This window comes from Apteryx rowi, unplaced genomic scaffold (assembly GCF_003343035.1).
Source record: "Apteryx rowi isolate R43461 unplaced genomic scaffold, aptRow1 scaffold_557, whole genome shotgun sequence".
In the NCBI taxonomy this organism is placed as follows: domain Eukaryota; kingdom Metazoa; phylum Chordata; class Aves; order Apterygiformes; family Apterygidae; genus Apteryx; species Apteryx rowi.
This window is the reverse complement of record NW_020450824.1, coordinates 182,246-209,598: the sequence shown is the minus strand read 5'-3', so window position 1 is coordinate 209,598 and position 27,353 is coordinate 182,246. Positions and strand designations below refer to the sequence as shown.

General features: G+C 39.4%; 1 protein-coding gene across 2 annotated transcripts in view; it reads left to right on the top strand.

Moving 5' to 3' along the window:
• ANTXR2 (ANTXR cell adhesion molecule 2) overlaps positions 1-27,353 on the top strand; it is a 122,718-nt gene that overhangs the window by 36,160 nt on the left and 59,205 nt on the right. For both annotated transcript variants that reach the window (XM_026081624.1, XM_026081622.1), the window contains 3 exons: positions 101-170; positions 18,385-18,463; positions 22,087-22,182. In XM_026081624.1, coding sequence (XP_025937409.1) covers positions 101-170; positions 18,385-18,463; positions 22,087-22,182 — 245 coding nt within the window. The remainder of the gene's footprint in view (positions 1-100; positions 171-18,384; positions 18,464-22,086; positions 22,183-27,353) is intronic.

Sequence of the window (27,353 nt, the reverse complement as noted above, 5' to 3'; positions counted from 1 at the left end):
AGCCAGCATGCTGTGAAAAGGGAAAGGACATTATGGAAGGTTCACCCATCATCTCTTCTAAGCGGCACAATTTATTAAGCTCATGTGATTTGTTTTTCAGATGAAAAACCAAAAAAGGTGGAACCAAGGTTTTTGCTCTGTCCTGCACCAATCCTATATAGAAGCGGCCAGTAAGTACTTAAAATAAATGTCATCCTGTATTTTGATAGAATTGGACCCATTTTTGCTGACACTAATCATGTGGGGTTTTGGCTAGAGGCAGTTTTTTGGKTTTTTTTATGGAGGGTGGTTTGTTTTTGTTTTTTGTTTTCTCCTCATTCTTGTTTTATTTCCATCGTGTTATTTGCCAGTTTTGGAATGGGCTTTAAATAGTCATCTGTGACCAAACCAATTTGGACAGTGCCTTAATAATGAATATTCAGCCAGTTTATTAAACACTGAAAAGGTCTGGCTTGTCATAAGTTTTATGCAGATTAGCTATGTTGTAACTGGGCATAATATGCTCTCTTCTGGATCATCTTTAGACTCATTGTTAAACACGTTACATTATCACTGACACTTACAAGCTATTATTAAAATTATGTGTCAAGATGTGTACCACTGCTCAACACGTAGTGATAAAATGAGGCACCAATTTAACAACTGCAGCAATCTCATAACAACATTGTGGCTAAACTGCAGTTCTAGCCTTATTCTAAGTGTCACCAGCTCTGGCTACAGATTACTTCTGGCCTTTTGAGAACTAATTCTTCCTTCCTGTTCTCAAATTCAGACATGCCCTAGACTTTTAGAATCACTGCAACTTAAACTTCATTTTTTAAATTTATGAGACTGTAACATGACATAGAAATTCTAAGCTAATCAGAAGTCAGAAAACTGCATGTCAGACTTGAGCCCTGTAGGAGAGAGAAGGCTTTGAGACTGTTCTTTGAGAAGAGATACTTGCAAAACAGGGAAAATCATTTGGGATGCGATTTTGATACTAATGCACTAGGAAGCACAGCAGTTCACTGCAGATTTGCACTGTCATTTTACTGTGACAGTTCTTAACAGTTTAAGAACTAAGCACATTGCCTAGACAATTTTTTGAGTAGAATTACTTTCCTGAGTTAAGTAAGACTCAACAACCTCAGTTGCTAGAAGACTGATAGCAAAACCCCAAATGCACATCTGTTTTGTGCATTAAATGGCAACTGGAGGAGAAAAGTTGGAAAGCAGTGGAAGAAAAAAAAAAMCACCCAACAAATTTAAACGAATAACCCCAGCGGAAGAGTGGGGTGAATCACTGCAGATGAGCTGCAGTTAATGCCTGACATCACAGCCTCTCTGCACCAGCCAAAGCTCATCTCTGGGGAGTGAGCACTGTTTTATGGCAGTGCAGGAAAAACAAGCATGGAGGAGAGTTATGTTGGAGAGCAGAGGGAGGGGATGAGTTTAATTCTGTTGTGTTTTCCTGATAAGGAAGTCGCCTTTCAAATAGCTAGGCAAAACGCTGATCTTGTCCTATGTGCAAGAGCAGTTGGTCAGCACTATTTTGCTATTATATTACACAGGACAGTTTTACTAATTTCAGTTGAGCTAGGCTGCATGTGGTTGTGTGCCAACTGTACAACAAAACAGCTGTAACTAACTGCTGTCTTAGCTAAAGCAAATCAGCACCATGTGCAGCTGTAAGAGAACTAATTTTGTCATCAGGAAGACGTAAATCCGTCAGGTTAAGAACCTGCCTCTCCATGCCAAATATTTCAGTGGAGTTACATGACCTTAAAACAGAAAAAGCACAGCAGCAAATTAGGCCCAGTTTTAAACACCCCAACACCTGAACCTGTAAGTGCTTTTCACACCCTGTTAGTTTGAGAATATGTAGATAGCATATCCTGTCAAATGAATGCAAAATACAAGAATATTGATATGGATTAAACGCAGTGCAAATTATTTGAACATGCTGTATTCTCTTGTTCTGCAAGGTGCTTGTTTGGCCTTTGAAGTGTTTTTGAAATAGACAACGCACCATACTGTAATTGCAGTCCAGATCAAGCACCTAATTACAGCGCAATTCTCAGCAGTGTTTGTAGGAAAGAATGCATAAACAATGCGTGTTCAGTTGTACAGGTTTACACCAAAACATTTTTCAAAAGTTACAATTATGTAAAACATAGTTCCATAACCCTATATTGAATCAGTTACAGCTTTGGCCCAGAGATAAACAGTTTGCTATGCAGAAGACTGACAGCTATGAAAGATATGTACATAGTTGAACTCTTGACTTCCCATTGGCACAACTCAGACTATTGCTGGATACCTCCCAGTAATTCCTCATGTAGTGGAGCTAATATTAGTTGCTAATGTAGCAACAACCGATCTGCTCTTTTTCTAGTGCTCTTTTTAGTGGAATTAAGTACAACAGAAAAGCCAAGTTAGCTTTGTGGCTCCTAAACGTACAGCTTGGTTTCTGGGTGAATGGGAAAGACTCATGTAACAGGTTTAATTATATTTCTGTAGTATGAGACACTTAGACTGATGAATTTGCAGTTTTCAAATGCAGAACAATAAAACCTATGTGGAATAGGCAAGATGCCAAAGTAGCCAAGATGTTTCCTTGGTAAACCCCTGGTCTCCTGGCCTGATGCCATGGCGTGCTTCCACTTTGTTTCCAGTTGCTGGCTGCACTTGCTTAGAAGCCTCCATAATACCATCCCCAGATTTATAACTAAGCCTTCTTTTCAAAGCCTGTTTCTCATAGTACCATATAGCAAATTGACATGGAACCCTTACATAAGGTGACAACATGCTGCTGCTGCTTGTGCCCTTTGAAATACCTTTGCATCATGGCTCTTCCAGGATGCAAAATGACATTGTTTACCAGATTTGCTCCTGTAAAAGAACCCTGGTTTGCTAACAGATGAGAATTACTTGGGATTCCTACATGAGTTAGCTATGGATTATAAAAACTGGACTCTAGAAGAACACCGAATGGAAAAGTCCCATCATATAATCTGTGGGAAGATGATGAGGAGATAAACCCAGGAAAGTTTATTTGCTTTGCTTCATGTACTTTGACAAATCACTTGCATACTGTGAGGGCCAGTGTAATATTAGAACCAAGTAGACTGATTTACAAAAAGGATGCAAATCCTAATGCATAGAAAATGTCAGAGTCAAATTTTGAGGCGCTTCCAGAATATCTGAGGCAATCAGTTCATCCTTACAGCTCAGAAGTGAGTCAAGTTTGCCATCCTGCCACAGCTTAAGGGAATCAAACACAAACTAAGAGATTTCCTCATCATCACTTGAGTACTTTAGAGGTTTCTGGCATCTTAGTACTTCGGAAAGAAAACAGAGCCCTTGCCTCTACTTTTGAAAACCAGCACAGGGGAAAAACTGTGGTATATTAAAAAAAAATCTAAGTTTTTGCACTACTGTAGATTTTATTCTAGTCTTTTTAGTATGCATTCTGAAAACATATTTCTAGGCTTGACTTCACAAACAGATGGCTTCTATTCTTCTAAGCCAGTGGTAAAATCCCCTCTGGCTTCAGTGGAAAGAGAATCAGGACAAAATTTTTATTTACTAAACATTTACAAATCCTTTTATTTGATATGCTGAAGACAATACTAAAATACTTTAAACTAGCATAACAAAATAATATTTTACTGAAACATTTGTAGTTAAATATTTACCCATCTACTAGTTAACTCTCCCAATTCATTGTTTAAACTTGTTTCTCACTGGAGTATTGCAGCAGATCTGGGATTTGCTGGCCCTAATGCTAAAACCCAATTTGATATTCTTGTGCAGATACTTATGTAAGCAATGCAAGAAAGGTTTGGTCTAGGCTAGAAGGTAAATTATTCAAAATGAAATGAGGCTGAGATATGATCATTGTGCTTAAAATAATTCAAAGGACTATAGAACTTTTTTCAATGCAGCAGAAGTGTTGCCAGCCATCTTCAGCTTCATGGATTCTGCGCTTGAATTCATAGGGAGCGTCTATTCCAAGATTAATATTTGAATAATATAAGAAGAATCTGTCCTAAGATTAACTCATAAAATGAAGTGAGCACTTACCCCTCAGTCTGGCAAGACATATGAGTTTCTCATAACTTTAAATGCATTGACTAGTCCACCTGAATTCACATACAGTAAGCTGGACATGCGCTAAAACACACCAACAAAAGGGCAAACACATAGTTAAGTGGGATCATTACTTTCATTGATGTATCCAGTGGTTTCTGTCTCTCAATGATTTGAGTCAAGTTTTGACACACTTCCAGTGAATGGCACTTCATTCTACATCTCTGTAGAATGGTAGGGTACAAGCGGGCAGTATCTTTCTCCTTTGGTTTATAAGCTTAACAAATAACAAACCGAAAGACAAATCCCAGATGAACAAATCTGAGTGTGAGTGAAACTTTGCTCACAGTTCCCCTGAATTTGTGATTGTCACAGAGATATAGTCTGTGCTACTGTTCTTGAATGACCTAACTTGCCCTCCATTCAAGGCATGTTGGCTTCAGTTTACATCTACTCCTTCCTACATCCTGTCCAAAATGAACAGCTGATGGCACTTAAAGAATGAAAGCTAAATGGGACTTATTTGTGTGTGCTAGGAAGGAAAATTACTACTCTGTATCCCCCAAATTCTTAGTTGCCTCCGGTTTTCAAGTATCTGACAAATTTAGTCTCCAGTGTGCAGTTTACTTAAAATTAAGCACACACAAGTGCATGAGAGAATCTGTTACAGTTCATGAATTCATTTTTAATACATTGCCAGTAGGAATAGCTGGAAGAGAAGCACAAGATCATTTTTGTGGTAACTTTAAAGGTATTTCCCATCCAGACTTTCCAAAAAGGAATTGCTAAGGGAAAATACAATATTATTGAGCACATCATATAAGACTCTGAACATATTTGGAGAATAAATAGCTCAGACTCTTAAAACTCCTGTAACAAAGTGTAAAAACTTTAGTCCTAGAAAGAAAGTATAGGGAAAAATGATCTCTGGGATCACATAGCTTGGTATTTCTGAACTGCAAATGCCACCTTGAAACATTCTTTTAGTTCTCCATTAACCAGACTCCTCACAGGAGGAGCCTGTGTCATTCAGGTCTTTGTTCTTCCTGTTGACAACAGCTGCTTTGCTTGTTTTGCTCTCATTTGTGAATGAGCTGACAGCTCAGAGGGAATTCAGACACATGAATAGTATTGTGTGCTTTCCGCACTGTCACTTCTCAGGTCTTTAGATCTGAGTTTTTTTGGTTTTGGTCTATCACTTCTTTCCTTTTGAACCTGTCTTTAGAATTCAAATCTTGTCCCTCTGCCCTTTGGAATAAAAGAATCAGAAAAGAAAGAAGTGACACAATCTCCTTATTTTATGTAGCACCTTCACCCTTTAAGTAACAGATTTCAGAAAGTACCTTAACCAGCTATTGCATCCATCTCTCTTCCTCTTTAGACATTTCTGAACTTCTCTACAGATGTAAATAAATCTCAGTTTTACTTATTTTTAGGAAATCAATTGTTTCGCCCCTTCGCAGCAAGAAGTCAGTCCTACAAAAAGTCTATAAAAATGCCTATCTGGGTCTTCATTTTTGGTAGGTCACATTAGCTGCCTTCAGTCTATTTTCTTCTAAGTGCCCAAACAGCCTCCTTTATAAATAAATAATTATATATATACACACATACATCCCTCCCTCCCCCCCATACACACACACCTTTTTTGGTAGTCTAAGAGAGCCTGAATGCAGGCAAGAGTTTTCTCTCACTGGCCCAAGTTTTGGCAGTATGTACCATCTTTGAGGTATGGATTTAGGGCAGAATTAACTGCTCTGACTTTGCTGGCTTTCTGCTGTGGATCACATGCAGGACTGAGGGTGGAAGACAGGGGGAATTAACTGTATGCTTAAAGTTAAGCACATCTTTGAGAGCTTCTCTCAATAGGAGCTTAAGGGAAGCCAAAGTTCTGTCTTAGGGCAAACCTTTAGCTCCAAAAATATTTGAAAGCCCAGGAATCCATGTCCAAGCTGTCACTGATGCTCCTGCTCTCAGCTTCTGCCTCCCCAGTAAACAATCTCTCAAAACAAATTGGAAGCAGGAAACGCAGCAAACTGCTGCTTCATGTTTACCTCTGTTTATAAGTTGCTTTCAGTGAAAGATGTTTCCACAAAAGCCGAGCACTGGTACTTTGAGCCTTGCTTTCCAGTTTGGCAGTGCCATTTTTATTAATACGAGCATCAGAGTTAAAAGGAAGAGTAGGCAACCATGAAAACAAACCCAGGCATAGTGGAGATGAATGGATTGCAGCGCTCCATCCTGTAAATTACCTCATTTGCTTTATAGACAGCTGTTCTTATTCAAGAGCAGCTGAAAGGTGTTTCATGAAATGGCTGTCAGGGCTGGTTGCTAACAAAGGATCCTGTTTTGTCTCCCCTCGGACTAGCCCAAAAATAGAGCATCTTATGCCTTTACTCCATTGCCTTCTTCATGTGACATGAGCTTGGGAGCCAGAATTTTTAAAACTGCTTCTGAATTTAACCTCTTGGGGAACAATAGCACGTTACATTGGCTGGCAACATTTCTAAGCTCATTACGCAGGCAGGATGCCACAGAAGGTTTTGCTCCTTCTGGAATATGTGTAATATATGCAGCAGCAGTGAAGCCATCCTTTTTAAGGTTTGGCTTAACTGTCCTAAGAAAAACTTAGTCCACTGTTAAGTTTGTTTCTTCTCTAACACCTGTAGGTGCTAAAACAAACCTCCCTGCTTCCTTCTCATGTGTTAGTGTCTCAGAGACAGTGTTTTTCACATGGTTAAAGCAATTGCCTAGGGCACTGCTGTTTTCATGTGACATTAGTACACGATCATCAGATTTCATAAATTTATTATCTTATACTGCAGCCCCTTTATGGAGTGTTTGATTTTTCTCTTTTTTCTTTGGGTGATAATGCCTCTAAAGAAATTGGAGTTAAAAAAGTGATGCTGTGTAAGGTGACTGATGTTTAATATGTTTGCCTAATTAACTTCTGGCTAATAATTCTAACCCATTAAGTAGCTAGTTAGTATATGTTTCAAATAAACACATCTGGTCCTGCAATGAGTGAAGATTCTGCCTGTGTGTGGGTGACAGATGTGATGGTAGTTTCCCCAGTGCTCTCTTTTAAATAATTAACAGCACACTGGTGAGGTAGCCGTAGACAGACAGCCTCAAAGCCAGCTGTATAGTCTCAGAGCTGTATCTATGGACATGTGCCTCATCTCATTAGTCTGCTCCATCTATTACATTCCCACTTCTTTGGTATTTCAAAAGCTGTGTGTAGCTCTAAGAAACATCCTTTTAAATAGCTTTGGACTCTTGGCTTCTGGTCTGAAAGGCAGCAGGAGATGAAGGAATAATATGTCAGGCCACCCAAGGGGCAAATAGTTTTGAATTCACAAGTCTTGCAGATTGATCTCTCTCGCCAAACAAAGGGCATTTGAAGCAGTCCCGCCCTGATGTTTCATCACTTGGAGTTGCTGGGCTGGGTTTGGAAACAACCTTCTTGTGAAGGAGCTGGCATCTTGTGGTAGCCTATATAACCAATAGCTTCCTAGCCAGGAACAGCCGGTAAATCTTATCAATCACAGAAATTAGAAAAACTAATATTAGTTATATGTAAAAGGGATCATTCCTCCCCACTCAGCTGTCATGTTGTTTTCAAATGTTGGTTTTTGTGGTTGGGTTTTTTTTTCCAAGTTCTTTTCCAGCTAAGGGTGGGGGGGGGAATTATTTTTATAAACTAAACTGCAGGGTATTTTGAAGAGGCTAATTTGCACAAAAATAACTTCTTAAAAATGAGCATGGACTTGAATCCATGCTAACCAAAGGGCAAAGTAAGATTTATGCTTATTTTTTTGAGAGTCCATGAACCCTGATCATTCCATGGCTATACCATAATGGTTAACATGCAGCTGTCATTAGTTCTAGTGATATGGGCTCAGTCTGTGACCTTTGTTTTGTAAGGCATCAACAATAGCACAGCTGCCCCTGCATAGTTGAGATCTCAAACCTGCAATTTGGCAAGAAGAACAGAACAAATTGGATAAATATACATAAACACATTGTGAAGGAAGGGAAAACAGAACAGAATGAACCAGAGCATCATCCTACAACTTGTTTGATAGGGATGATTTAAGTAGGCATATGGTATAGTTAAATGTGCTTTCAAAAACATTGGCCTGATTCTTCAAGCAAATATGAAATAAATATCTAAATAGAAAGAGAGCTGATACAGTATCATTAGTTCTCTCAAAGGAGGCATATGAATGCCTTTGGAAATGTGTGCGAGTGGGGGCTGGGCGTGAATGATAAGCAGATTTAGATTCCCACACAAAAAGTGTCGTTAACTTATTGTTAAGATTACAAAATTGTACTTCCTTCTAACACTGCAAGCATTAAAAGAAAGGGGAGCAATAAGCTAACATTTACACCTAACCYAGCACCAGTTTTTCAAGCCTTATGAGTCTACTGTTGGCATAACAGACCACCACACCCACTGTAATACCTCTCTTGCACACAATTTCTGTTCAACAACCATACTGCCTGCAAGGCACATATTCAAGAACTGCATATCACTGCTGTGCTCACCCTACATCACAACCTTTCAACTCTACATGATTTTGTAACTTAATAACAATTCTAAGTTAAAAAAAGCCTTTGTCTTTCAGCATTCCTTATACCAGATGGAAAGAGAATGTGAAGTAGATAACACATTCAGAATTTCTTTGCCTATTACAAAAGAAGCCTAACATATATTTAAATGATGCTCTTCACAAGTCAGACTGGGTATACCTCCCACATAAGCTACGTGCAAATGCTCAAATACCCATATGAGTGATTTACACAGTGTACGGACAAACATGAGATTACCTGTTCATTCAGCCAAACCCATAATTTACTTAGGTACATAAACATGGGTAGAAAATTTGTCCAAGTAAGGAGTACATAGAAAAGTTGTGTTTAACTTAGCTGGGCTTTTTCTTGTCACATTGAATTGTGTAGCTGAAAACCAGGTGAAAGAAATAACTGTTCTCCCTCCATATAGTTACAGCTGGAATTTTAATTTTAAATAAGATTAATGACTTTTTCCCCTTTGCTAAAAAAAGTGAAATTCTGAAGTGCATGTTGCAAGTGCAGGGAACAAGTCCCAAAGCAAAAAAAWTGAATGCGATCTGCAAATTGACCTATGCACCTTCCAGAGTTATGTAAGAGATGATGAATATTTCATGGTGTGTGCTGAGCATCTTCTTTTCCAGACTAACAAACTACACAACCACCTTCCTTTTCTGGTATTGTGAGCTTAATAGCATTAACATAATTTTTGTAACAATTAAAATAAGGGACTGATTTGGCCACAAAAGAAAAAGCCCAAATTATTAGAAATGGAAGTTGATTCTACTTAGCCACTTCAAAGTCAGGCAGCTTGTTGAAGTACTCAAGGATGGGTTTAAGGACCCATTTTTGAAAATCTCAGCCCCAGCCTTTAAATTGGGTGGCATCTATATATTGCTTGAACAACATTGTCCCTAGAGAAAAGAGTAGCAATTAGCATTAAATAGGATTTCCCAGTTAAAAGATAGTCTATGGGTTAAAATGCTTCACATTCAAGACAGTACTGTTCATTGCTATGGGAAAGCAAATGCACAATAAATGAACATGAACAGTTACCTTCCAGTAACTGGTTGTATAGCTGTACCTTAAGAAGTGCTTGATGAAGAAAAATAGGTAGTCAGCTCCTCCAGAATAAGGTACTAGCCATGAGGATAAACACCAACCCTCACTTCCCACGTTTGCCTTTGTAAATCCTTTCTCCTTCCTGCAAACAAAGGCTGAGCAGTCCCCTAGTGCTAAGAGAGTAACAACAGCCAACCCCAAAAGAGGAGAGGAGGTATGCTTGCCTCCTTTTGACTTGCCTGCTGCCTCAGTCAGCCATATGGCTTCACTGTGCTCACAAACTGATGGGATGCCATCAGCAAATTACTTAAGTTGTTCTCACCTGTTCTAATTCTCAGGTGACTGCCATACTTCTCCAGTATAGATGTATTCGTGGCTAATGATGACCATTTATTTGCTGTTAACATCATCCTTCCATGTAAATAGCACCTCTTCCCCACCTCACTGAGTAGAGAGGGTCGAGGTGAATCAGATCCTCTGCCACCTGGACTGCTTGCTTTCTTTGCAAAGGCACAGAGACTTGGCATTTGTTTTCAGCACCAGCACTTCAGCTGCCTTGTTCTGTGCAGAGATCTTGTTCCATGGAGGACAAAAATCAAAAAGAGAATACTTAATAATTACTGCTTACTCGTGTGGTAACCCCCCAAAAACAGCTAGAGAAATGAACTGGGTAGGAGGGAACAAGAAATTTGGCTGGATTAGGCCTAATGTCTGTTATAAATATTACCTTCTGAAAATATTTTAGAAACACATTTAGTTTGACACAATTAGATTATAATGGGAACTATTCACAGATGGAAACATCCTCAATGAGTTGTATAGGCTAACTGGCTCCTAAGACATATGGATCTGATGTTAAGATCAGTAGTAATTTCTAATGCAGTCCTTCACGTTCCTCAGTAGGGCACACTGTGTTCCCAGAGCATTAGGAAAGAGTGCGTGAGCAGAACTAAGTGCTTAATATTATGCAGTGGACATACTATCCTGAGCTGAATTAATAGACTAATTTAACATAATAATGACATTTCATACCATGTAACTGCAGGTTCCCATGATTCCATGAGATCAGAGCTAATGCAATGCTGGCTTCCAATTCYGTCAAGTTCACAAGCGCTTCCAGGCAGTGAGGTGTTCAAGGATCTCTGCCCTTCCATCAGTTCACATGAAAAGCCAAACCCAAATACACAGTATATTGAGCCATCTACTGAGAAGGCTACATAGTGCCGGGGGTAATGAGCAGGGATCCTAAGACAACTGTAATTTGAATTTATTTCAGTGCTAAGCTAAACCAAGGAAGTAGTAAAACAAAAAGTTTGTATTAATTCTTACCAAAAAACCCCTTACACATAATGATTTGCATACAGCGGAGGTCTTGCTAGTCTCAGGAAAAATGAAATATTCATTTTTATGCCTTGGTGGTTGGTGGGAGGAAAACAACTCTGACCATGTATCATAATTGCAGATTATTAACTGTCTCCGGTAAAACTCTAATTCACTAGGGATTAAACTGTTTCCTGTGCTTCCCAGGCATAGCTGACCCTTGGCACAGTGGAAATGCACTAAACATTTGGCAAGCAAGGTCTGCAACCCAGCTCCAAGGGACCTTGCTGTGTTCTTGTGCAGCTGGGGCTTTTGATCAAGGAACAGCAACAAAACCAGAAGCAAAGGGCTTGAAATTTTTCCTCTCTGGCTTTGTGCTGCCTCCTTCTACTGCAGGGATGTGTCCCTAGGGTCAGTCAGATCTGTAGCCCTGGACTGTTGCTAACCACTAACAGAGCAGAGCATGTTCTGCACTTTGGTTGGTGAGACTGTGTGTGACTATCGCTTGGATCCCCAGCAAATAGTGGCCAACATTTCCAAACTCAGGTTTGTCAGWTGGGTCCCCTGTGTCCACACAGTGAGATAGTAGCGTTGTTGTAATTGATGCTCCAGGAACAGACCTCACAGAGTCACCGTCACAGAGCTCTCAGAGTCCTCAGGCTGTCTCCCCTACCCTATAGCTGAGCGTTAACTGTCTCCCTGTGCATGCCACTACAGCTGCTTTTCAGCCTTCAGGCAGAAAATGAGGGATGGCACGACAGAGGCCACTTYGCCTTGCACTAAAAATTTTAGTCCACCTACTGAGGTGAAGTCAGTATTGTTTGGTAATGGAGCCTTTCTTTCAAATTCTAAAATATGAAATATTGGCACTGAATAAGAACATATATTTGTTCCAGCTACAAAATGCTGTGATTATTGATGGGTAAAAAGCTGGGAGTGCTACCATCGGCCACAGCATGTTCCAGTTGCCCCATCTTTCAGGTGACCATCATAAGTACGTACGGTGACTTTAGTATCCCTTTGTGCTGTCAGAATATTGTGTAGGAGATGATAAATTACATGGGAATAAAGTGACAGGCATACAAAAATGATACTTAAATCAGCGATGCCACGAAATCCTTCTTCCACCACTGCAACTGATTTTTCAGCATGTGATTCTTGTATGGAGATATACATAAAATATAGGTATGCATACACACTCACACACATACATATATATGTGTGCTTATACACACATGTATTTATGGGTATGTAAATATGGATATATAGATACATACACACCCATATTTGTACACATATATGTATATATTTTATGTGTATTTATACACACATACTTATTACTGGCCTACCAACATCAACTGTCTAATAAAGCTACATGTAATTCATGGAGGTAGTTGTTTTAAGAGAAGGCACACTTTTAAATACATAAATTTATTTTTTTCCTTCCTACTATGTACAACAGTTTAATGCTGGCACTTGATTCTAAAATACCTTTAGTCACCATAATTTTAATAACTTTTTGAGCAGTTGCCAGTTTAATTTTCAGTGCGTGAAAATTGGAGGTAAATTATTTATTACTTCCAGCAAATGTCTTTCACAATTTTATTTAATTTTTTCATCTTTTTTAATGGATCATAAAATGGCAGTCTTTTATTGGATACTCATAAAGTAAGGAGCAAATGAATACTTTGCAAATAGGTTACTGTGGATTGAAATGTCAGCTGTATTTCACAGGGTATGAAATTCCTTAGACCAGAGCTGTAGTGACATATGGCAATGGGCCATGTTCCTCTTCTGCAACAATAAAATGGCACTGGACATGAAGGAAGGAAAGAACTGTGATTGTTGAGACTTTTCAAGTTGCATGTTTTTTGTAAAATATTTATTAGACTGGCCAGTGGTCCCTGACGGATGCAGTTTAAAGTTGCAGGAGTCTTCTGTTTTCCTTCAGTCATAAATAAGAACATTTGTTAAAAGCCTTTTTAGACTCAAGTTTTCCAGGATTGATTGCTACCCCAAAGATGACACTTTACAGACAAAAATATAGGAAAAACCTTTCCACTTTGAACAAGGCCTGTGAGCTGTAAAAAACAAAAACAAAAACCCACCACACAGTTTTTCCTATTACAAAAACATGTTTAAAAGTATGGACCACCAGAAAATTGCACATTAGGCCTGTGTTACRTAAAAAAGGAATTGAGTTTGTGAATGTCTGCACAAGCTGTTAATTACACRTGCTTCTTAGTTCAAGCTTGCCATCTCCTTGAGTCCACTTAAGTGCTGTGTCAGAAGTAATCGYGAGATGTGAAAGCGAATCCTGGAGAGGAGCCTTGGAAGGAGGCTGGAGCTGGGCACTGCTGGGTTTTTGAGGAACAGTGCGAAGGGCTGTGCTTGCTCTTYCCTGGAGGCTCATTCCTGAAGCCCTGCTTTTCAGGCTAGATGTGGAGAAGCTGGCTGATTCCTTGTGTTCTGGGTGTAACTGAAGAAGGCTTTGATATTTGTGCTCAGAGTGAGTGGGCCTCAATTATTAGAACCTCTGATTATTAGCCTCGGGGTCTGCTTTTCTTCTCCATGTGCACATACATAAAATCCACACCATAAACCAAGCAGCATGTGTCATGCAGCAGAGCTGAGCTTTTAGTAGGGGGGGGGCTGGAGAATGTTTTCTTGGGTTGCTACAGCAACATCAACATTTGCGCTTCCTGGTTCTTTGTGGCTTTTAATCGGGGCTGACCTGAGCAGATACTTCCTTTTGCAGCAACTTTTAAGAGTTCGATAATTGTTTTCGTTCCATTCTGGAACCAAACTGCTATCATTCTAACCTTTATTTGCAAAAATTGGCTTGTGTCAAAAGGTCTATTTTAGTTCAGGGAAAATGTGCTCTTGTGTGCATACCTGTGTTGTTTGCGTGTGATCAGAGTCACACTGAATCAAGTGCAATGATGGTTCAAACATGGGCCTCACACAAGCCAGCACAGTTTTTCTAACAACGGTGGGGTGGGACACTGGYACCCTCTCACCTCATGTCTCTCTCCTCATACTTATTTCAGCAGAAGGAGAAACAGTTTTTCTTGAGTGTTTGGAAAGCAATTAAGACACTATGGATATAATCATGTAAATCACAGAAATACATAATTGCTGGAAGATCGGCCCGTACAAACTTAGAATACCTGGTTGTGGTGACAACCAAGCATTTAATGCCTGTGAAGGCATTTTTGAGGCATTTCTACTCACTTCTGCCAGTGAGACTGAGGGTAYGGTCTTCTAACCATATGACCAAAATCCGTGCTGCTCCTTCCCTGCGTTCCAAGTTAGGAAAAATCACTTCAGTGTCCTGTCCCTTTAAACTGGATTCTTCCAGTCTACAGAAAGAAATCTCAGTAGAGGTTCAAAGATTTAGAGCTGTTAACTGGTGTCATAGGCTGCTTCAGCTCTTGGCTTGAGCTTTGCAGAGATCTTACTGAAGGACTAGGATGCTCACAAAATACAGAGCATTAACACTGAAAATCACCGTTTGGAAATGAAGGTGCCCAAAAGCTGAAATCACTTCTGAATGTCATTTTATTTTCAAAACACTGTACAGTTTATGCAGAATGCTGAGCTAAAAGCCTTGTACACGTGAACCATTACTAGTAAATAATGGATGTATTTATGTATATGTCTTTTTCTTGACTGTTTGTGAATGAATGAAGAACTAGAGCRCAATATAGTAGGATTTTGCCCAATTTTTGTATGTGCAGTTGTGTCAGTAGTACTTTWTGAACTCCAAATTGAAGGGGGATTGCTTAGATGAATCTGAAGCACACASAGCCCACCAAACAGGTGGGTTATAAAGGGATGAAAAAAGTGCGTGTCTTATACCCTGCAGACATGACAATTTCAGGAAGGAAGTGATTTTGTATGTTGACAGGTCCATCCTTTTGAAGATGAGATAATTATCTGTATGAGTTCACTCTGTAGCTTCTAGAACTGAATGAGGGTGATCAACTCTACAAAAAAAAATCTCAAATGGCTCACCCCTGCAGCTGTGTATCAAAATGGAAGTTGATACAGAAACTGGTTGTTCCTACTGCAGTGTATCTGAGTTGATAGCTGATGTGTTCACTKAGCCTGTTGCTTGGGATATCTGTCAGCGCATCTGACAGCTAAAGGTTGGGGGAATGTGAAGCTTGACAGCAGCGACGTGGCACATGGCACCAGGGACTTAAATCCTGCTCTTACTGCAGTCAGTGGGAGTTACAGCTTTGTGCCCAGTTCTCATTTAGATACCTGTGTTACTGGTGCCCTTTCYTGGGGAAAACTGTGTGGCCAGAATGCTGTAAAGAGGCATTACTGTGACTGAAAATCAGATTTTTAGATCTTGCTGGCAGCAGGGTTCAGTCCCAGAGAAGGGAAGAGCGGCTTGCTCAGTCGCACCTCCTAAAAAGAGGGAAAGTCCCCATTTCAGCAGCCAGCCTTCCTGGTCTTTGCAGTCTGCTCCTATTCAGTTAATGGAAAGCTTTTTCATGGGCACGTCTGCTGGCCTGAGATCTTTCTGCCGTTTGTGAGAATCTGTTTCCAACGCACACACTAGCAGGTATTGTTTATTTCCAGTTGAACTGGTGCCTGAGCATGGCTGTGTTCTGAAGCTAAGAAAAAGAGCTTAAATTCCACAGTCGTGTCCCTGTGACCCTGCCCTTTCAGCAGCACACTACCCTTCTGGGCCTTGGGAAGGCTGCTCGAGAGAACAGAGTACACACATCCCTACTCACAGTTTTTCTCCTAAATCCCCAGTAAAACATTTAAATCAGTGAATGGAACTAGAACACAGCTCTGCAGCATCCTCCTTTTCAACCTTGTATGTTTGGGACTGGTAGTAGCGTGTTGAGCAAATGAACAAACTGCCAGAGATTAACAAAACATGATGAAATGATATTAGAAAGTATTCTTGATTAACAAGACCACACATTGGTCAGGAGAAAGAAAGATGTCACCAAGCAGCAAAGGGAACTGATTGGATAGGAGAAGAAAATCCGTAAGAAATACAGGATTCACATTCACATTTTTTGAAGTGAGGGCATTGAGGAAACTGAGCATCTGAAAGCAGTTTGGGAATTTGACCCCACTAGCTGGCAGATGCTACTTTAGTCAGATGCTAGTGACCAGATGCAGCACATCTTCACCAGTGCATAAGCAAAGTTATTTTTGATCTCAGTGGGAGTTTTGCCCAACAAGAGACTGCAGAAATGGTTTCAAACAAGGATAAAAGAAGAGCTGAGGAAAAGCTAAAATGTATTTAGACACAGTTAAAGTATGGGAAATAAAGTCCACACATGAAGTATGTAAAGGTGTATGTATGTAGATCCTTAGACTGTCAGAATGTGATATGTTAATTTAGAAATCCAAATTACTCAGTGTACTACATTTGCAAGTTAGCATATTTAGAAAAGGTTCTTAGTGTGCCACTGGGCTTTGGACCAAACAGTATAATCCCAATTATGGCACTGTTCAGTGGGAACACACCCTCTATTACTCAGGCAAGTTCTGCAAAAGTAGAAGGGCTAAATAGTAGCTTTTATGTTCAGGAAACAAAACCACAATGAATGCCCTTTCTTGGGTGTAACCAACTTCAAAATTTGATGTGCAGCCTGTGGCATATAACTCTGCATCATTCTTTAAAAAGACAGGGCTAATGGGGGGGAAATGAAACACTTCAGAGATTAAGCTTTCCTCTTTGAATTTGTACTTAACTAAAAAGTTGCCATCCAAAAATACTTCTGTGTGCTATGAATTCATTTGTATTTATGGGCTGCATAAATACAAATGTATGTACACTCATAGTTAATGCAGCAGTATGACCAGGGTGCAAGAGGATGTGACCCCAGGACACTGGAGTCACATTAACTTGACTGGACTCTACGTCACTGACTTGGACAGAAAAATGCTTTTTGTGTTATTTTATGTTGTGCAAATTTCCGAAARGTTCAACAGTCTAAACATCCAAATTTATTTTAGGACACCTGTCAGGATTTAGGCCGTGTTTCAACAGCACAGCTTGTACTTAAGTCCTTCTCTGTTCAACAAAGTGCATTGAATGATATCCTCTCCCGCTTAAGTCAATAGGATTGTTTTGCCAGCCAGACTCGAGCAGGATTGTCTTGCTGAAAAATCCTGCAGGATTTCTCATTAAATTGGCAATGTGAGAAATTGAAAGTAAAAAAATAATAAGAAATGGCACATTTCAAAAATTCATCATTAAAAAGTTTTGTTGCAGTTTGTTTTTTTAGTTAGTCGTGAGGAAATTTAATTAATTTTTTATTTTCTCTGTTCTGGTTCACTTACTCCATTAATAATTAGAAGTAAATTAGAGTTATTCTTTCCCTTAGATCAATTATTCATAACACAGACCATTTAAAAATGAGCTTAGTGGAAGCAACTTACTACATTTTTACTAAAACTGAAAAAGAAATTAGCCAAATTAGTTAAAATAGCTTTGAACTCCATATTGACTAAAGCATTTGTGCCAGAATAAAAATTCATGACATATAAGAAGAACAGTATAAATGATTAATCATTTTAGTTCATGGATATCTATATTTTTATTTAATTACATCTATGCATAATATAAACTGTCTGAATCTTGGGAATCCAAGCCAGAGAAGCTGAAGAGTCTTCTTCTGTTTAACATTCACCATGTGTTGTTTTCTTCTAGGGTTAATTTGTAAAATGTAAACCACATTCTATTTGTATGCAGTGTTTACGTACTATTTATAGAAAGTCTTGACCATTTATAATTATCCGACATTTTTATCCATAATGTCTGCATATGACTAAAGAGATGTTTATGTAACAGACATAACAATGCTGTTTTTACAATTGATCTTCAAATTATTTTATGTAAAACTTTTTAGATTATTTTATGTTGCATGGAATAGAGAAAGGATATTCTCTACTCAGCTTTCTTTTTTGAGAAGACTAGAATTATTTCTGAATAGTAATCAACACAATACCTGCAGGAGACTGCAAATTATTAATATAGCTCATTTTAAGCAGGATAGGTCAAGGGAAAGCAAGTTTGGTCTGAAATGACCAAAAATTGGTTTCTGAAAGCCACAAAGGACAACCCCACGACAGCTAAATATATTAGTCAATTCTAAGTCATCAGAGCTTTCTAGAAACGCTGATACAAAGTGACCATGTTAGCTTTATGATTTCTGTGAGGTCACTTCTCATATCTAGTGCAGCTCAGTGACCCTGGCTCCCCTTTTCCGCCTTCAGAACACTTCCTCTGATCAGCGGAGTATGTGTGCCTCCATAGCATATATGTGCTCTTATTGACTGTTTTATGGTTGCTGATTTTTTTTCCTTTCTTTCCAGAACCCTAGAAGTTTTGGTGAGTTTGAATGAAGGGCAGTCTTTCATGTCCAGCTCATTAACAATTACTGCTTCAGAGTGTGTAAGTAAATGGCTAACATCATTCAATGTAAAATACTGAAATTCAGTTTCTCTTACGGTTTTATCCTTGCGTGACCTCACAGCGCAGAGAACCTCAATGCACAGCAAGCCCCATTAGCTCTGCAGAATATACAAAACGACCTAATCTTAAAACTACAGCTGTGTGCAGATGCATACAGAATATATACATCTAAAGATACATGATTTTTTAATATATAAATGCACACACATATATAATACATGTCCTAAATCATTTCCTCAGGATTCTGAAAGATGTTTAGACTTCATTTTATAAAACCAGTACACTCACAAGGAAGGTTCAGCTGTTTTGAAGTGAGGGATTGTAGACGGGATTTTTTTCTGCAGTTGGGTGAAACAGTTCCCCTAATTCTTCCCACTAAGGTGTTGGATGGCTTTATTTAAGGAATGCCTTTTTTTGTAGGATTCCACATAAGTTAAGAATTAATGCGTGTATCATCCCAGACTTCCACATAATATGTAAAAAGCATCCCTTATGTGGCAGGCTGGGAGATTTATCCTTGCTTTCTGACATAGGCTCTGTAATAAGGGTTTCTTCTTTCATTGCTGCTGCATCTGTTTTGCTAGCTGCTTCAGGAGCTGCTGATTTAGACCATATGCAGAACTGTATGTAGAGGGAAAGCCCTGGTATTCTCCTCCTCCCCCAGGCTACCTCAGCTGGCTCTATCCTGTGATCCAAGCAGTGGCTGTGTGTTCCTTATATGTTCTGGTCTTATGCTTTGCTATAGCTTTTGAATTATATTTCACTAAATATATTAGAACAGCTGTGGCTTTGAAAATATTGGGAAGCTTCCATGCCATTAGAGACTTGCTCACTATAAACAGAATTATGTCAGAAGAGCCAGGTGTGACACAGTTGCTTGGGGGTCCCATCCCAGCACAGTTCCACTTCATAGGATTGGTGGGAGCAGGCTGAAGCCGAGTAGGCAGAACCTAAGGTCTTCAGCCTGGGCATGGAAGGTAATTATCCTGCAGGAGGATATTAACTCTGTATAACTTTAGATACCTAATTTAGGTGCCTAAATAAGGAGTCTAGGCTCTCAGCCCTGTTAATGAGGAGATGGTCTACGTTAAAGCACAAGCTGGAGTATCCAAGTTAGGCCTAGGGTTAGGTAGTGTGAACATCCTCCTATGTTTTTATCATAGGCTTAGGGAAAAAAAAACAAGTTAGAAACAGCTCTTAGGATAAACCCCATACTTACAGTTAGTGCCTTTGGAAACTCAATATATGGAATTTCTGATCCCATTTTTCTGTTGTCCATTTATTGCTTCTGTCTTCCCTATTACCTAGTCATGATATTTAACATTCTTGCAGTTAGATATGAAAACACTGTGCAGGAATAGGGTTTTGAAAATGTGTGACAAATTGATACAGCTTTTCTTTAAATTTGTCTCATTTAGAAGTGTGACTTTAGTGCAGCTTTCCTGTCAGGCACATACGCATCACTCACAGGTAATTAACCTGAAAGAGAAAAACTGGTATTTTTTTCTCCCATTCCTTTTAAAACTAAGTACTTGGGTGACTGCAGAAGTCAAATGCATCTCAGCTCAGCTCTTAAGTTTGAGGAAGAAAGCATAAATGAATTTAGAGCTGAAGAAACACACACTACCTAAATCATGTTTCTGTGCCTAAGGCCTCTTTATAATTTGTAAGCATCTCAATCTTACACCAAAACATGATGATGCAGCCTCTCAGTGTGATAACATCAGGACAATACGGTCACAGGAGGATGCTGGAGACAAGCAGCATACTGCTTTTCTCTTTATCTTAGTTCTTTCAGAGAAACCAGTATATGTTAAGTATGTCCCCGTGCCCCCTAAAAAATTGCAAAGAATGTAGACATAGGTAAAAATAAAGCACTGATGCAAAGCAGATGATACCAAATTGCTGGGTAAGGTAAAATACTTCCCTTCTCCCTCTGTTGAACACCTCCATTGCTTCTCTGTGGTTGAAAGTTTTCACTAACAGGAAACAGAGTGAGTACAGATGTGCATTGACAGGAAAAACAGTAGAGTACTTGTGATCATCTTTTTTTTTGTCTTTTATGCATGTTGCAGCAAAGAGAGCTCAATGCAAGGAGAACTGCGGTTTCCATAGTAGCAGATGGGCAACTGCAAGAAGTGGGTCACTGCTAGAATTGTTCCACTAATTCTAATGGCTGAGCAGCTGATGGCTAGTTGGTATATGAGAGTTACAAGTTCCAGCCTCCCCCAGCAAACACACACTGCTGCAGAGAAAACAAACAAAAGTGGCATTGAGGCATGCACCTTGTCTTTTTCTTGCATGTGCTTCACTGCCTGGTGTATGTACGGTCACCTACACACAGTTTGAATAAAGCTCTGCTTCTCCTTTCATTTGCAACAATTCATCTCCAGTACAACTTTGCTCACTTTGATAGAATTATTCGTGCTGCACTCTAGCATCGGTGATTCCCCAGATGCTCCCCTGTCCTTTTCATCTTTTCCTTTTTCCCCAGCTGAATTTTGAATTTTGAGTAAGTTCTGTTTTCAAAAGGCCATTGTTACATTTTTCTCTCAGTGCTGTTCTAAACAAGAACAGCAGCACAGTCTATAAAGGGTTAAGAAGAAAAGTACCTACAGGATGTGGGTTTGAGACGGTGGGAAATGGTCTAGTCACCTATTCATTAAAAGCAGTATGTACYGGAAGCAATGGAAGTTGCAAAGAATTTCTTAGGTGGCTTCAGGTTCAAATGCCACTACTCCAAAGGCAGTTACTGTGGTGTAGTCTGTGCACTGTGAATTAGTAGTCTGGCTTATTACTTGCCCACGTGTGAGCCATAAGCATAAAAGCCTGACTAGAATATCTGTATTGTTAGCAAAGATTCCTTAAAATTCCACCCGTCCACCCATCCTTACAGACCTGAGTCCTTGTGAGAGGAGAAGGGCACTTCTGATCCACAGATGTAAAAGGACACTCTCTATTTGTGTCTTAACAGTTGGTTTCTTGGCATTTTCTGCCTAAAAAGCCAGAGTTGTTACTGCTGTAACAGAGGGTGCAAACAGACCAAGATGCTGGACCCAACAGACAGCTGGTTGATATCTGGGTAGACATCTGGGGATTTTTGTCCCTGCAGAGCAGGCTGCCTTTGAAAGCTTCAGGGCTGTATTTGGAGTGCTTTTTCATTCACACAGAGCCTTCTGCAGCCCTGATCAGATTCTCTTTCTACCTCTTTCCTCCCAATGGCCACTAACTTTGAATGAACAATAGCCTTTCCAGAGGCAGCTTTTAGTTTGATCCTGTAATCCCTAACCAATGGCTCACTTAACAATTTTAACACCTTGTGAAGTGTCCTAGTCTTCCTGCTGCCATATCTGGTGGAACTGAAGAGACTTACACTGGCAGGTGTCACTGAATCTGCACCATATATGAATTTGGTCGAGACCGCTTCCTGATCCTTTGTAAAGAGTTTTTTTTCTGAGGAACGCTGGCAAGAAATGAAGCCAATGAGTGGGACCATTTGTTTGGTTATGTCAGTCAGTAGAGAGCTGTTCTGGGGTGAGTGGGAAAACCAGACAGGAATTGTTTGCAACATTACTGACATTGTCTTTCTGCTTTCTTCACAGTCGAGTGGAGTAGCAGCACTTATTGCTGTTCTTGTGCTGTTACTTTTGGTGGCGCTCGGTCTTCTCTGGTGGTTCTGGCCCCTCTGTTGCAAAGTGGTGAGTAAAGAATATTAAAAAAGAAAAAAGTCTTTGTATGTATGTGAGTTATGATCATAACTCATACTGTGTTGGGAAATACAGATACAATAGGAAAYAGGTTAAGTCTGAGAGTTATATGTGACATGAGCCATCTGTTGAGGCAGTTTTCTTTCATCAGTGATATGCTGTAAACAGAAGAAGAGAACAGTTTACACGCTGTGGACTGTGCTCTTAGCAGTACTTTTGGATTTCAGAGAGACCTGCACACACATGAACCAGCATCAGCAGGCTGATGTGCTGCTCACTGCTGAGTGAGCAGATGTGTTACATTTCTGTGAAATCTTTCATAAAAGCCTTTTCTCTATTATTTGAAAGTTGCTGGCCATAATGGTACACAGATGTTGTCCTGAAATCAAGGACCATTTTAAAAGTACTATCACTAAAATTGATATTTGTAGTCCATTATGGGCTCTCAAGTTGGAAATCCCTTGTTCTCTTATTAATCCCTTGCAAAAAATTAAATTTTCATCTTGCACACATTACATCTCATTGCATCTGAATAATGAACGCTCTTTATCCTTCTAGCAGCAAACAATGCTGCTTCGCTAGTCTYCCTCCATCTCCTTGCATGTTGGAGGTTTTAAACTGGTGAAGTTTACTACCCATTCAGTTCAATGACATGCTGAGGACTTCAGAAGTGGAGATTGCTTCCAGGCTGTCACTGTATTCCTTGTGCACTTGTCTCAGGCTTGTGGAAAGCAGGGCAGCAGAAGAACCGGTCTTCTCTGCTGACCACACTGAAGCTCTCATAATCAAAAGCTTTGGTGTGGTCCATTATGCCCCAGGCTAGCCTAGAACAAGAAGTCTTCATCCCGTTTGCYTCCTCATGGTCTGTGGTTTCTGAGAGAGAACTACTAGCTCTTCTCTATTAAAAGAGTCTCTCTTCGGGCTCACTCTCCACAGTACAGTTCCATCAGAAACCYAGGAAGGTTGTCTGTTACTTGTTTTCCTTCAGCAATAGTTTATTTCATGAACCTTCTCATGGAAGAGGAAAAATACAAATCAATCAGAAGAAAGCTGCTCATTTTCTTATTTTAAAATAATTGGCTCACTTCAATTCATAGGTAGGCTTCATACTTCTTAGTTTCTACATTTTCTACAGATAGAAAATGTCTACAGCTAGACGTTTTCCACAGCTCTGTCATCTGAGGCAGTGTGGTAGGGAGATGGAGGATRTGAAGGAAATAATATTCCAGCAGACTTTTTTTGGTAGAAAAGCAAACGTTTTGTGTTTCAAAGACTAGTTATTTTAAAAATATGCAGGTGAAATATAACTGAAATCTTAAGGCAGGTAACTTTTCTTTCAGTGTCTCCTTTGAGCTATTTGTAGACACCTACAGRATTCTTAAAAAAATCCATGACTTTGAGTGAGTTGTGTTTTACTATTTGTTCACAGTCTGTTGAGAGTGATCATATTATCCCCTCTTAAGAGCTGCTTTTCTGAAACAGACCATTCTGACTTTTGGCCTCTTACTGACTTTTTAAGCTTTTCTTTTTTATTTTAAAAACAAACACACTTACCTTTGAGTTGAYTGATATCAGGAAACCTAATGTTCCTTTAGTTCTTAATTGCTCTCAGAACAAGTTGCCTCACTAAAACTCTTGGCTTTTTGTCACTAGCTGAATATCACTGTCAGTCAGAACATATCCATGCATGTCTAATTTATGTAAGCCCAGAATCAGTCTTTTACGATTGGAAGTTCTATAGATCACATCATATTCAGTTGTACATACAGTTTTAATCATTTGCCAAATGGGTGATTTTTTCAGAGTCAGGTTTACACATGTACAGCCTAGTGAAAAATCAAAATACTTGTCACATCAGCCAGTGTTCAGAAGTCCATGCTGGTCAGTTCCCATGGTGTAGTAAATCTTGATACCCTGTGTATTTTCCTTTCATTACAGTAAAAAGTGACTGCAGTATCTCAGTCCCTTGAGAGCAGAAATTCTGTTTACAGTGATGACTTTGTAATGACAATCAGTAAGACACCTTCTGTATTTTTATGTCAGAGTCATACAAGAGAAAAGTCAACTGTAGAGTTCTGCAGTGCTGATTTCCAGCCCTTACGGTAGCTATGCCAGTATAATACATTAAAATATTAGCTGCAGCAGCTGGAAGGGAATGGAGCTCAGTTTACATTACAGGTGTATATAAATGAATCATGCAGAGCTGTGRAGGAATACCTAAGCTAACTCCCAATTAACTGAAATAGCTCTGCTGTATAATGAATTGCAGAGCAGTGATACTACCTTGGGTGCCAGAAGATGCACAGTGACATCAGTGCAGGACTCCATGTGGGGTAATTAGCCTGGCTTCTCTTGTGTGGAGCTGACTTGTGTATCTCCACAAAGAGCCGCTCTCAGTGGTGGGAAAATGCCCTTGGAATCTGATTCACCTTGTGCTTAGGTCTGTTCCTCCCTGATGTTTACTTTAAGGCATGGTAATTTATCCTGAACATCTTTTCTGGGTATAGTATTTGGTAATATCAGTAAATGTCTATTTTAAGGGAAGTCTCGAGCTGTGTATCAGTGAGCTGTTGTTAAAAAGTAGTCTGACTTCTACAGGAGCAATAAATCCAAAGCGCCTTGAATGTTGGTGCCCTGTTGTTTTGTCCCACCTCTCACGGATATCTTATTTCCTTTAAAATAAAAGGTCATTTTAGGGCTCACTGCTACAACAATACAGAGCTCCAAAACCACATACTTTTACACTGACCCTATTACCAAATATTGACTCTTCCTTTCTTTTCATTTTGATGTTTGTTTCCTCAGATTATACTGTGCTCCCATTCTTTTTCCTTCTCTCCTGCATCCGATGTGCTCRCATTATGTGTCATCACCACTTTTGGCTAAGAACCTCGGGCTTTGGTGCCGGTGTCCTTCACAAGAGGGGCAGCACATTAGGCTAAGCAGGACCTCCTCTTCCCTTCCGCTGAGCCTGCTTGCCTGGCAGAGGGGAATGTTCAGTTTCATGGGACAAGTAACAGGAGCGAGGAAGAAAGCAGCAGCCCTCAAGCCTGAAAAATGTCACATAGATTAGAATCAAATGGAAAAGAGGAGAAAGGTGTTACAGGCAGAACAGAATGAGTATCTGGAGCCACAAGTATGTAATTCCTACTGTCTGCAGGCCGTCAGAGTTGTGTGCTTTGGGTGGTCTGGGCACTTATTTCATCCTTGCTAGGAATCAGTCTTGACAGTGTTCCTTTATGTGAAGTCCACGTACAGTTACAGGTTGGGGTGGGGGGACTCCTTTTTCTTCCTTTTCTTCCTTTTTTTCTTAAAGCAGTTCACTGTTGACAGTTCTTTCACTCTTCCCTCAATATCAGAACATATGATCGCATCAAGCTGGCTTCAGGCTCTGGTGCTGACATTTCCTAATGCCCACATCACTCGAACATTTGAAAAGTGTTAATGAGCAGATCAAAGGGACTGTTGCCTGAAGCAACTAACTTTTTTTTTCTTTTTTTAAGAAATCGGCTCTCCTCCAAACTCAAGTCTTCATTCTTTGCAACTAAATAAATGAGATGCAGCCTTGCTGGGTGATGATGATAATAAACCAAAACAAAATTAGGGAGGAATACATCTCTACATGTGGTTAATAAAACAGCAGCATTATTCAGAGTCTTCAGGATTTAAATGATGTGAATCAAGTTCAGGAAAAGTTAATTTTGCAGTATTATGATCTTCAATATCTGCAGTTTTATGCTACATTTGCATTGTTTTCTGCCAAAACTGCATGGGTTCCTTGATTTGTTTTTTTCAGAAATGGCTTTCTGCTAATTTTACTTGAAATATCAGACAAGACTGAGAATACTCTTTGTGTGAGTGAGAGAGAGAGCGAGCGAGAGAGCGAGCGAGTGTGTGAGTGTGTGAGGAGCCTGTGGAAACATAAGGATGCAGGCATTTACATTCCACTTCTGTCAGCAGGGGTGAATATCTGCTACTCAAAGCAGATTATTTTCTCACACCACTGTCACATTTAAAACAAGTTTCATTTTCTGAAGCTATTAGAAATAGCAGCTAATTAATGTATCGGTTAGCTTCAAATCAAGTTTACCCTATAACTTCAGGGAGTTTAGCAGCTGGCATGGGATTGGATCCTTTGCTAAGGCAGTAAGACAAAAACTTCCACTCAGTTATGGCTTATGAAGCCCAGTGAGGTCAACAAGTGGTATTTTTCTTGATTCATTGGGGTAGAAATTTTGATTCTGTCAAAATTGATAGGCATTAGGCCCAAGCAAGCTTTAGCATACATCATAAAGTTTATTATCCAAAGTCGTCTTCGCTCAGGAGAGATTCCAGGATATAAGAATCATAGAGCTATAGAAAGTGGAGTAATATCATTGTTAAAGATGTATTTGTACAAGTCTGCAACCTAGCTTGGCTTTTTCTCCTCATACAGCTTACAGTCTTGGCGACAAAATACGTATTTTGAGATAATGGTTAGAGACAGGCAGAGGGGAAAGAAGGATGAGAATTAAATACATAAGATAATGCGAACCTTAGACTGAAAGTAGCTTTTACTGTTTCCAGTCTTTTAATTGTTTTCAGTGAGAATTAAAGATCTTTTGAAAATCTTGCTCAGCACCCAAATATCTCTCAGAATCTGTTCCATGATCCCTCTATGTTTTAGTTTCTGTAAAGTTAAGGCAGTAATTCCAGTCTGGCTTTCAGGAAAGCTCAACTAATTAAATAGTTGATTTCTATTAAGTATTCTGAAAATTCTTGATGGGTGAGAAGAAAAAATACTCAGAAATACTTAAATAAAAATATTTTTAACATGTTTTTGTAAGGTCCTGGCATGAAAGAGGTGTCTAGTTAAAATAGATAATTGATTTTCCAATCCACTGAAAGTACTCCGAGCTTAATAAACAATTTAATATCTTAAAACCTGTAGTACTGTGGAAAAATATTTCCAAAGGTGCCATTACTTATTTGTCTTATTTGATGTAATTCCTGTATCCAGGGTTAAAAGTACATAGCTTATATTAACAGTAACTATTTTTGGTGCCACTGTGACTTGAAATGTTAATCAAGAAAGAAAACTCTTGAGTATTGGTCAACAAAAAGATGATTCTTTTATGTATGATGCTAGGCATCTGTGCAATGACATTATTTATAGGCAGTAG